The following is a 13,195-nucleotide window of genomic DNA, read 5'->3' as shown; positions in this document are numbered from 1 at the left end:
TCGTCTTTACCAAGGGGCAAAAGGGGCAGCTGCCCCGGGCCCAGTTGCTCCTGGGGGGCCCAAGGCAGCTGCCTCTTGAGCCCTGCTAGCCACTGCCCCGGGTGTCAGGCTGTCAGCTACACAGGGGGTGCTGCAATGCCATGCCTGCCGGCACTGAATCCAGGCATCGTACTGTGTTAGAGCTGTGATCTAGGACCTTAGATGACATGTGACCAGTAACCTAGCAATATTACTGGTCACATAGCTATGAGGTCATCACAGGTCCTACTAGGAGTGTTGCAGGAGAAGTGGAGCTTTTTTGTGTGAAGATTACATCAGAAAAAGGTGACAGGGGCTGTTATGCTAATAAACTGTAAACTACTGTATAGTGGGGTGCTGTATACTGTGTGGAAGCCTGTATACTGTGGGGGGCCTGTATACTGTGGGGGGGGGCTGTATACTGTGGGGTGCCTGTATACTGTGGGGGCCTGTATACTGTGGGGGGCCTGTATACTGTGGGGGGCCTGTATATTGTGTGGGGGGCTGTATACTATGTGGGGGGGGGCTGTATACTGTGTGGGGGGCCTGCATACTGTGGGGGGCTGTATACTGTGGGGGGAGCTGTATAGTGTGGGGGGCTTGTATACTGTGTGGGGGCTGTATACTGTGGGGTGACTATATACTGTGGGGGCCTGTATACTGTGGGGGGCCTGTATACTGTGTGGGGGGGCTGTATACTGTGTGGGGGGCCTGTATACTGTGGGGGCTGTATACTGTGGGGGGAGCTGTATAGTTTGGGGGGCTTGTATACTGTGTGGGGGGCTGTATACTGTGTGGGGGGCCTGTATACTGTGGTGGGCTGTATACTGTGGGGGGGCTGTATACTGTGGGGGGCCTGTATACTGTGGGGGGCTGTATACTGTGTGGGGGGCTGTATACTGTGTGGGGGCCTGTATACTGTGGGGGGCCTGTATAGTGTGGGGGCTGTATACTGGGGGGGCTGTATAGTGTGTGGGGGCTATATAGTGTGGGGGCCTGTATAGTGTGGAGGCCTGTACAGTGTGGGGGGCTGTATACTGTGTGGGGGGCTGTATACTGCATGGGGGGCTGTATAGTGTGGGGGGCTGTATACTGTATACTGTGGGTGCTGTATAGTGTGGAGTGCTATACTGCTGCACTGTATACTGTGGGGGTCTGTATACTGTGGGTGCTGTATAGTGTGGAGTGCTATACTGCTGTACTGTATAGTGTGGGGGGCTGTATCGTGTATAGTTTGGGGTGCTGTATACGGTGAGGTGCTATACTGCTCTACTGTATACTGTGAGGTGTTGTATACTGTGGGGTGCTATATACTGTGGGCTGCTATACTGCTCTACTATATACTGTGTGGTACTGTATAGTGTGAGGTGCTATACTGCATACTGTGTGGTGCTGTATACTATAGGGCGCTATACTGCATACTGTGTGGTGCTGTATACTATAGGGTGCTATACTGCATGCTGTGGGGTGCTGGGGTGCACTGTAACACTAGGGTGAGCCGAGCCCTGGTCTCCTTCCTGCAGAGCGGTGCCCTCTTCCAGCCCAGAGCACTGATCCTGAGCCGCTGGAGTCTTCAGAACTGGAAGTATTTACAGTCATTCACTGGACTCTACCAGATGTGTGGATTTTGTGTGTGTGTGTTGTGGTGGAGGGCGTGATTGCCTGCTAAGGTGTGGGAAGGTGGGATCCAGGGGGCCGAAGTAAATTTTTGCCCAGGGTCCAATCAATATTAAAGACGGCCCTGCTGTGCACAGTCGCTTTAGATCAGGCAAGCTTAACCTACGGCCCTCCAGCTGTTGCAAAACTACTACTCCCAACATGCCCTAGCAGCCTACACTATCAGCCTATAGCAGGGCATTGTGGGAGTTGTAGTTTTATAACAGCTGGAAGACCGCAGGTTAAGCATGCCTGCTTTAGATGATCATGGGTATCAATCCAAAATCTGTAACATGAAAACTTACTTGAATTGACCCAGCTGTTTTGCTAAAATCTGTCTTAAACAATTCTAGCGTAGTGCTGGTAAGTCCTCATATACATGATGTCTTAGCTCTCCCTGCCCCCTCTGCACTGATTTAAACATTTTTTATCCTATATTAATCGGTGGCAGGGGAGAAGGAAAAGCTGGAACCTCATAAATATGAGGACTTACTGGCATGTGCTATGTATTGAGCAGCTTCAGTGCGTGGCGGGGTCCAGAGGGGACCCTGTGCCACTGGTACTATAAATGACACATCAGTATGGGGTCCTTGTTACAGATTTTGCTTTGTGGCCCAGGAGCTCTATTTCCACAAAAGTAACAGACAAAATTTTACCTAACTAGGGACATTTATTTTCTACTTTTTTTTTTCCTGTTTTTTATTGCTTTATTTTCTTATCATAGCTCCCTGGAGTATGTGAGTAACCAGACAGAGGATTTTTTTTCATGTCTACAGTGAATGCAATGTCAATGTTCACATTATTGGACACTCATGTGTATGTTTTATGACCACAGGTGACAACGCTTGCCGGATAAACAATGGAGGCTGTGGTACTCTTTGCCTTGCCATTCCTGGAGGGAGAGTTTGTGGTTGTGCTGATAACCAGCATTTGGATGAAAACAATTCAACTTGTGTGTGTAAGGCTTCATCAAATGCTTTTTTGTTTTCCTCTTAAAACCTGCATAGTATGACAACAAAAATGCACTCACAAGCGTACAAACTGTTATCCCTTAAGGAATCACCAACATGTTACAATACAACATACAAGCTCCCGTAAAACAATAGCAAAAAAAAGTGAAATATATAAAGCCAAAAAAATTGAATTTATATTTATTGCCATTGAGCAGAAATTCTTTTTCTGTATTATTGACAGTTTAATAGGTGCTTACAATGATTGTACAATATTAAAGGCATGATTAATGCTAAAACATGAAAATCAGGAATTACATAGTGCTGGACAGTCGATTTCTATCAAAACTAAAACCATCCCTGTACCTCATATGGATCTGGAGCTCTCCCCACTCATTGTTCTGCTAGAGTTATTTCAAAAGGGCAAGTCAGAGGCGTGTCCTTTCTACTGCAGCTCTCTCCCTATCACAGCTCAGAGAATGTGTTCATTCTGCAGCAGCTCTCTCCCTATCATAGGTCGGGGGTGTGCCTTTTCTGCAGAAGCCTCCCTTATTACAGCTCAGGGGGTGTGTCCTTTATGCTCTCTTTCTGCAGCTGACACAGCTGGGGCTGGTGGAAGATTTAGGCCTCATGCACACGACCGTTGTCTGGGTCCACATCCGAGCCACCGTTTTGGCGGCTCGGATGCGGACCCATTGAGTTCAATAGGGCCGCAAAGAAAAGTGGGTTAGTCGGCATATCCCAATGCGCAGGTGCACGCTGCCATGGCTGAAAACATAGAGAAAAAAGACAATGCAACAGTACTCTGCAAACCAGATAAAGTACAATAATGCCCAACAGGCTCCTTTCATTTGTACGGTTTACCCAATAAATCTCTATGACAAAGTGTTAGACACAAGTATCTAGGCAATTAATGAAGGGCTCTATTCTCCAAAATTAACCTTCAATATGGGCTACATTCACACATGATCCTAAACTCAACATGATTCACCACTGCAGTTTCTGCATCAATTTTAAGCATCACTGAAGACACATACATCTTATTTAGATAGACTGATATTGCATCACATCCACAGATGACCCATGTAACAACCAAATGTAACACTTTTGCTATTGTTTCTTCTTGGTCTTTAGTTAATAGCGATGAAATAGTACCAAAGTTGTGTAATTTGGAAGAATTTCAATGCAAAAACCAACACTGTATACAAAAAGGCTGGAAATGTGATGGAGAAGACGACTGCCTAGATGGGAGTGATGAAAATGTTGAAGCTTGTTGTAAGTCTTTTTTTCTTTTACATTTTTCTATAAATAGATTTATGTCTAGAAGGAAGATGTGCTTTTTAAACTGCAGTTCTCTAAGAAGTTTAAGCTCCATGATAATATACTTATTCAGAAAACTAACTATAAATATATATATAGTATTTGGAGTTGGTTTAGGTTGATGAATTAAAATAATTGAATTTGATCTATCCAGGAAGTGTATCTTTCTCTAGTCTCATGGAAGTCAAGGAAAGTACCCAATTGAAAAAGTTCACCTATACAAAAACAATGGGTAGTACTAGCCCTAGGCTTGGCTATATACACAGTCAAGACACATAGCTCATGAAGGAAGTCACGTGTGGTGAGATGGCTCGGTGGGTACATATGTTAACTGATAGGTTGTCTACACACATATCCCTCGTTCCTGTCATGGGTTAAAGGACCAATTTATCAGCATTGAAAAAAGGGATGATTGTTGGCTTTCAAGCAAAGGGTGGCAGTATTTCTGTAAGTGCACAGTTTGTGAATTGTTCGTGTCCTGCTGTGGTCGAAGCGTATTATGAGCGGAGAAATGTCACCATTGCTAATAAGTGACATGGAAACTGAGGAGCACCATGTGCCATTGAGCCTTGAGTAGAGGAGCAGTTCACCACCAAAATGAAGCAGGGGGCTACAAGACGTTTGTCTAACACAACAGTATTTGTCTAACACAACAGTTCTGCAAACCTTACTGCCTATGGGGTTCTGGAGCAGATGGATGGTCACTGAACCTCTGGTTAAATTACCAGTAAAGGCTTCAATTTTTGAAGCATTGTCAAAATTGGACCTCAGCTGATTGGCAAAGGGTTGCCTTCTCCAATGAGTCATGTTTTCTGTATCATCGAACAGATGGATGTTGGCACATCAGACAAGAAACATCAGAGAACAAACACCCTGCAACCATTGCTAGAAGAACACAAGCTGAAGTATGAATCTCTCCTTGTAAATTACATACTCCCATACTTGCTGATTGTCTTCCCTAAGGCAGATGGGATCTTCTAGCAAGACTATGTGATATATCACACGGCTAAAAATGTGACCCAGAAGGCGATTTTTTTAACTTCAAGTGTCTGCAAATTATTGATACAGTTTTTAAGAATTAGATTCATGGCACTGATTAGATCTAACAAGACAGAACACATTATGTATAAGTCAAGAATAGTTAGACTTTAGATTCTACAAATATGACTTTCTAACTTCTATATCAAATTGTCCAGACCAAAATGTTTACTTCTGGGGAATCAAGGACAATGAAAATGTTTATAAATTAGCCATAACATTGTTAAAGTGGTCCAAGGTGACCTCTACCGAACTTGTCTGTTTGTTAAACATTGTATATTATCTGCTTTAATTATCTGTAGTCAGCATTGCTTAAGGTCAAGTGGATCATAAACCAAGTTTCAGGGACACATAATTCCAGAAGCAATGAAAATTAATGAGAAAGATTTACTATATTCATGATAATTGTTCTGTGCAAAAGTCTGGATTCTCAACTATTGTTGAAATAATTAGAGAATTGTAAAAATTCACTTATAATTTCCAAAGTGAAAAAATACTTCATTTCAGGATTATAGGTTGAACTTCATGGCCCTATGTCTTTTTTCAACTTTATCAATTATGATCATAAGGGAGTTCACCAAAATCCTGAGACTAAAGGGGGTCACAAGGCTGATTTACAACGGTGTCCTATTCTAATTTCTCCCTGCACAACTCTGCTTCTGGCGAACCAGCTTTGCAGGTAATTGGCAGAGGGGCCTCAATCACTTGAAGGGGGTCATGCTACAGTTTACTTCACAGCAAATAGCCTTTTTACCATCTTAATTCTCATAATTAGTTGGGATCCCACAAGTCAACCCCCACTGATCACGAAGTGATGGCATATCCTAGCGATGTACCAGCACTTTACAAGATGGAAATTTAGATTTTAACAATGACTTACTTACATAGTTGATAAAGTAAAAAAAAAAGCCACAGGTCCATGATGTCCAGTCTACAAGATGGGAAAATCCCTTTAAGCAAAATATGTCAAATACAAAGTAACCTACAGCGAAATATACAAGCCGAACATACCATGTACATCCACAGATAAGATTATCTCAGGGATCAAAATAACTACATAACCTCTAAGGATGTGTACCATAAATGGAGTAAATGCATAGAGAATATTTAAATAACTAATGTATGTTACTTTTATTCATTCATTCATTCATTCATTACTTCTACTTGAAATAACAATAGAATTGCAGAACATAGAGACATAAGAATAGATGCTCCAGAATTGTTATTGCATGTGGAATGCATGAAGCTATTAAAACAGACATGTCAGGAGAGGAGACCGTGGCATAATCTTAGATTTAGTTAAAACAAAAGAGAACATTTCTGCTATTGGATTACTTACAAATTCACCCTGAAACCACAATGAAATCATTACAAATCTGCCCCAATTTCAGTTTGAATATAGTTGAGGAGTTAAGATTTGACTAGGGAACATAACCAACCTTGTCAAATACCAAGGCTTGTTGGAAAGTTGGATCATTACTTTTAGGGACCCACTTTCAATAGGTTGCGCTGGGAAATACCTCTAGTATTGATTGAGCACCAAAGTGCCAATCACCCAACTACATTGGAAGTCAATAGGAGAACCCCAGCATTAAACCAGGCACCCTCTGCTCTGAAGAAGAGAGAGTGTCTGTTTTACAGAAAAAGGTTAGAAATTGATGGAAACAGCATGGGGAAGACATCTGGATGCATCTTGGACTCCTATTATATACAATAGGCAACCAAACAAAGGCTATATGCCAAAAGCCAAATATGTGCAAGCCAACAATCTATCCATAAGACAGATACAGTCAGCACACCTTACAATGGCAGCCTTGCACACTATGAGACATTCAAAACCAGCTCTCATAGGACTGAGAGCCAGTAAGCCTCAAAGTTGCTCCATATCTGTTGGATGGCTTGGGTGAACCTGCACACCTAGATCAATATCAATAGGGTGACAAAAAGTTTTCTGATTGTCCTAACATAATATTCAATAGCCTTTCTATACAGTTTTCTCATGTAAATGCATTTGCATAAACATGTTCTTATGGGAAAGACATGCAAATGAACAGAATCTGCCTTGTTTTTCAGCTGAAAAACCATTTGCATGGAAAATGCACGATAAAAATTTGCAAATAAGACTATGAATCCAATAAATGAGTGGTTCATGAGTGGTGTTGATCGCAAATATTCTAATTGTGAATTTTTATTACAAATTTTCCATGCAAATGGTGTTTCAGCTAAATAACAAGCATATTCAGCAAATTTGCATTTGCCAATTATTATGCAAATGAGTTTACATGAGAAACCTGTATAGAAAGGTTATTGAATATTATGTTAGGACAATCAGAAAACTTTTTATTACCCTAATGATATTGATCTAGGTGCGCAGGTCCACCCAAGCCATCCAACAGATGTTTGAGGCTTACTGGCTCTCAGTCAGATGAGAGCTCATTTTGAATGTCTCATAGTGCGCAAGGCTGCCATTGTAAGGTATGCTGACTGTTATCTGTCTCATGGATAGATTGTTGGCTTGAACAAATTTGGCTTTTGGCATATAGCCTTTATGTGGTTGTCTATTGTATGTCATAGGTAATGGGAGTCCAAGATGCATCCAGACATCCTTCCTATGCTGTTTTCAAACCATTTTGGTGGTGTTTCCATCAATTTCTAACCTTTTTTTGTGAACCAGACACCCTCTTTTCTTCAGAGCAGGGGGTGCCTAGTTTAATGCTCGGGTCTCCCATTAATTTTCATTGTGTTCAATTGTGCTTGAGCATACACAGTATTCGGCCAAACATAGCGATGCTCGAGCCTAACTGCTGTTCGGCCGAGCATGCTCGCTCAACACTACTCTTTGCGTATTCATTTCCCAAGGAGCGTTGCCAACCATAAAGGACTGATCTCTTTAAGGAGGTTCAGCACCCTGCCTAAGCTACCTTGTAATGAATTGCAATGACATTTCCACTAAAGCATGCCTAGAATCCACCATAGATTATTTTACACTGTTAATAAAATGGATTTGGTAAAACCCTATTCATTTACATTGTGTTGTATGTTGCTTGTGCAATCAAAATTTTGCAACAAATGTGTGATTTTTGAATGCAAATGGAGATGGGCGATACAATTCTATTGTTTCAGAACTTGACCCAAACTTTTTAACAATTTAGATTATTATATAATCAGAATGTAAGGTGTTTTGATGGAAAATCTTTGGAGAGAGAGAATGTTGTCCACAACTTTTCAGGGCTTTTGAAGTACTTTCAATTTGAACAATTTGGTCAAACTGTTTACAGAAATTCACTCATTTCTAAATGCTACCTAATGAAGTCCATCAGATGGGACTAGTGGGAGGCTAAGATTTATTCATTGGCCCAGCATTATATACCTGTTGGCTATCCCTCCATTTTCACACTATTTTGTTTTTTTCCTTAATTTCTCTTTTAATTTTAAAGAGATAGAAATCAGTCTCTGAAATGAAAGCGTAACTCATATCGCCTAATCCGATGCCTGCTCCCACTTGTGGCTCCCTCTCTGGAACATGAATCACTAAAAAGCTGATTAGCATTTCATTGTTAACAATTTATAAATTATGAAGCATTGTTTCTGGAATTAGAGCTTATCTGGCTGTTGACAAATGACTTGGTACCATTCATTTTCCTTTGAACAAAATACCATTAAAAACTCATTTGGTTCTTTATTCATCTGTTAATAAAAATAAATGCTATATGACACGCTCCCTCATTGTGCTGTAATTCCACAACCCCATTTACATGCATTATTCCAGACTCATTTGCAGTCAGCTCTTGTCATTAAGAACTCACTCGTTTGAATTGTTGCTTGTTTTCCCAGTGAACCACAGCTGTCCAGGAGACCAATTTAAGTGCCAAAGTAACCGCTGTATTCCCAAGAGGTGGCTTTGCGACGGAGCAAATGATTGTGGAAATAATGAAGATGAATCTAATGAGACCTGCTCAGGTAAGAATTGGAGGAAGTCCCTTGTGACTAACATCATGAAAGTGCTACTTGTCACACTCAACAAGCGCTGATGTTGTTGTGATTATTGCCTGTCTTATATTCACTTCAAGACGAATGGGGGTAATTTACTAAACTATTTATGTCTGTTGTTTGGGGCTTAAAAAAGTGGTGAAATTTGGCACAAATGACATTGTTGTGGCTGTTTACATTTTACACCAATCATTCAATAAAAATAAAATAAAAGATGGGTAGAACTTAATGAAAGTAGCAGGGCCCCCCAGGGGCTGGGTCTAACCATTACTTCTGCACTCCCTATAGGTACACCTCTAAACAGTGATTCAAACTGTGCAGCAGTATATTACAATGAGGAGGACAGAACACTAGTTACAGTGTCCCCACCTGAGGCGCTTGCAGATAAGATGTAATGAAGCCAGAAGTGTTGTGTAACCTGCAGATTTAGGGTCTTTTTCTTTTCCTCTGTCGGTCTACATGAATTCACATTTTTGCCATTCCTTAATTGCTGAGTTATAAGCTTTGTAAGAACTTTCCAGTGTTCTTCTTTTTTTCTTCCTTCCTTCCGCTCACAAGTAAACATTAGGAAACTGCAGCTGCATCTCCCTCCTTCCCTCTCATCTCTGCCTTCTATATCCTGTTCTATACTGGACAGATACAGTTTTATGGCAAGTTATTTGGGGGCTGAACTGTAGGTGTACCATCCTTCCCACCCACCCAAAAAAAAATCTGTGTTAGAAAAAACACTGTTTATTGATGTTACTGTGCAAATGACATGTTGTACCCCACAGAGTCGGGGCACTGCTAAGCACATAGAGTAAGAACTGGTGAACCACTGTCCATTTGTGTTACCATTTTCTGTGTTAGGTTATGGCACAAGTACAGTTTCTGGAGGCTATCTTACAGGAGGAGGATGAGACCAGGCCATTTTGGTGCCTTTTGCTTGACTTTTTGCAGAACCAAAATTGCTGCAGCCTCTATAGGTGGAGCTGAGGTGCCTTCTTTTAGGCATGTGTGTTTGGTGCCGCTTGAGAATGGGTAGAAAGTAAGGTGCATGAGTTTTAGAGTTCTTCTGAAGGATGAGATGAGGTCTGGGCTTATTCAGCCACTGAGAAGTTGACTGAGTCAGAGGTAAGGAGTGACTAAAGTCTGAGGAGTAGTTTAATTGCCACGTGAGATGGTGTGAGAGAGAGTTGGGACCTGAAGACTGAAAGCCCTCAGAGAAGTCAACTATTAGCGAAATCCAGATAGAATAATGAGTCTAAGAGTACTTAAACACGCTTGGCATTATACTAAAGACTAATGACTCCATTGCCTGGTTATAGGCCACAGTGTGGTTCTCCAAATGGAGGAAGCATGAGGGTTCACCTACAGGTTGCCATATCGGTGGGATACTGTGATGCAATCTGAAGTCTGTTGTAACCCTGCTCCTGCAAATGGAAACAAATGGAAACAATGTGTGTGGTATCCAGTGGTAGGAGTGACCAAAAAGTGTTCATAGAGATCCTGTTCATGTACTTTTGCATGCAGTTGCAACAGGTTGAAATGGAAGACTTGCAATAGACTTTGAAGTCAAACTGTATTGGCCACTTGTTAGTCAATACCTATTATCAAGGTTAAACAAAGTGTTGTTAGTGGATACATGTATATATGTCCGAAGGTAAGCACCATCAGTAGCTACCCTTATATGATATATTCACAAATACTACATTCATTAAAACATATAAGGTGCACTGTAAATAGTAACATGTATTTATGTTTCCCTGTCTTTGACTTGTTCTGTCACTCTGCTCTATTTGGAGAAATGTCAGTCTTCATTAAATTCAAAGAACCTGAGTACAGGATAAAACATGCCCAAAAGAAAAGGGGGTGCAGAGGTAGCAGTTGCTACCGGGCCCAGGAGCCTGAGGGGGCCCAAAGACCCTTGTGACGCATAAGAAGACACTGGTATTATACAAAGTATATGCTGGTCAAGTTACACCTCTGGCTGGAAGGAAGGGGTTAGGTAAAGAATTTGGCATGGGGGTGGTGGGTGCCGTTAGGCAGCATGAAGGCTGAAGGGAAGGGGGCCTCAAGCTGAACTCTTGAAGCCAGGCCCATGAGCCCTTAGCTACACCCCTGCAGGTAACATGACATGCCCACTACACCTTCCCATAGAAAACTTCTCCAGACTACAGCTTCTAGTGGTCCATGTGGCTACTGTGAAGCAGCTGCTCAAAAAACTGAAAATATAAAAAAACTATCTAAAATCAGAAAATAAAAACAGATGCAACCAAATAAGAAAGTTCCAAATAGAATATAATTGTGGGAGTCTTTCATGCATAGAACTTGTAATTACCTCTGAAGCAAGGCTGCATTATTACAATCCATTGGGGGCCTCCTGGAATTTTTTGGGGACTACTGGGGACAAAAAATTATTTTGAATTCTACCTCTTCCATATGTCTGACTTTTACTTCCAAAATAATTTGGAGACAGCTTCTTCCATATGAGCCAGCTATTGTAGAAAACAAACGTGTTCATATATGTGTATATTTCACCTTAGACTTTGAAGTCTATAGAGCATGTGATCATGAAAACTTGTTTTTAGGCAGACAAAATAAATGCTAACGTTAAAGCCGCTGCCTAGATATAACGGCTTGCTTGTGCACGCAAGCTGACTGTGATCATGGTGAGACGTATTTCTCTGAAACACGCAACTTCCAATGTTCTTCTTTGTTGGAAAGCATCGCCCTCATGCAGAAGTTTTGATTACATACAGATTTGGTTTCCAAAGTCTTGAAAGACTACTTGTTGTCGTTAAAGGAGACACATATAGCTTGGTAGGGTAGGTGGTCAATCACCACACAATCTCTGCACAAATTTATACTGATGAGACAGAGAGAGGGAAAGATAGTCAAACTTGTTTTCCTTCTAAAAAGAAAAGTATGCTAAGACTCTCTGATGTCAGTAGAAGTTATTACAATTTGAATATATGTTCCCAGAAACCTAGATTAGCATGCAGTCTCTCTCTCTCTCTCATCCTAGTAGACCAACCATAGAGTGTTGTATACCAGTTGTCAGGGGCAATTGGAGAATATTTGATTTAGACATATTCAATTCAAACCCAAATCAAAAAAACAAAATGAATTTCAAGAAATTTGCTTACCTCTATTCTAAACCATAAATGGTTCAAACAGAGGATGGATAGAGTCTTCAAATCTCCACATACTTTTCAGAAGAATTGCAGAAGCTGCTTTGAGCATTCCTAAATTATGGTTCCACACCATCCCTTTAAGTTGTCCATTATTGGAGGTGATGACCATGGGGTTCAATTCCAAGTCTGCCCCACACATTGACCTTGAATGAAGCCAAGATAAGCTGTTGGGAGTCAAGGGGTGCAACCATTTTTAAAAAGACCATAAGCATTGACATATGAAACCGGAGGTTTGATGAGAGTTGCAATGATTGTTTAAGAACCATGGTCCCATTTTGCAATATACACAGTGTATTTTTGTGTGAACCTTAACACTCATACAGAGAAACTGTGATACATTTGATGAAATTGCGGCACAGTCATTATGTGGTAGAAAATCAATAGAGCTGTGTACTAAATATGGAGCACTTTGGTGCCATCAGGAACTAGAAAACATAAAGCTCAATGGTCCTCCTGATGTGTTGCCTCTTAAATAATGATCACTTTCCATTTCCATTTTTCTTTTATCCTGTTGACAGTAATATCTAAAGATGGTTTGTATCACCAGCATGTGACCCTCTTACATAAGAGAGCGGAGCTCTAAAGAGAGGTTGTAAATGTTGCTTACTGACATTACAGTAATAGTCTAAAAGAGCTGGTAATGCGAGCATGTACTTAAAGCCTTGTTATAGGATGAGCCATAGAGCATTGCTTGTTAAATCAGTGAAAGACTATGATCATTTTCAATTTAGATGACGTCATCAAACTCAGATGGGATCAGTGAGGTCAGTCTCGAACGGGAGTTATATTTTATTTTTATTTTATTGTCATCTACCCAGTCGTCATCATGGCTCATAGTATAAGGCTTTCTGGGATGATTCTTAGCTTTTACGGCATTTTATTCTTCATCTTAATATCTTACTGTTCATCTTCAAACACTTTTCTGGATGGGATATATATCATTATTAATCTTGACCCTTTCTAGTTCATGGATGGCTTGTTATTATTATGGTAATTGGTGTACCCAAATAGGGCACCAGGAGACAAGGCAAGTCTGTTGTGGGGAGT

The 13,195-nt window shown here is 41.0% G+C and overlaps 1 protein-coding gene across 1 annotated transcript in view; it reads left to right on the top strand.

The window, feature by feature from the left end:
* Positions 1 to 13,195, top strand: part of LRP1B (LDL receptor related protein 1B) — a 1,294,122-nt gene that overhangs the window by 582,872 nt on the left and 698,055 nt on the right. Inside the window, 3 exon segments of the mRNA XM_044303104.1 lie at positions 2,510 to 2,632; positions 3,759 to 3,899; positions 8,817 to 8,942. Of these exon segments, the coding sequence (XP_044159039.1) occupies positions 2,510 to 2,632; positions 3,759 to 3,899; positions 8,817 to 8,942 (390 nt within the window).

Source organism: Bufo gargarizans, chromosome 8 (assembly GCF_014858855.1).
Source record: "Bufo gargarizans isolate SCDJY-AF-19 chromosome 8, ASM1485885v1, whole genome shotgun sequence".
NCBI classification, from domain to species: Eukaryota; Metazoa; Chordata; class Amphibia; order Anura; family Bufonidae; genus Bufo; species Bufo gargarizans.
Note: the sequence above shows the minus strand (reverse complement) of the source record. Positions and strands in the feature narration are given on the sequence as shown.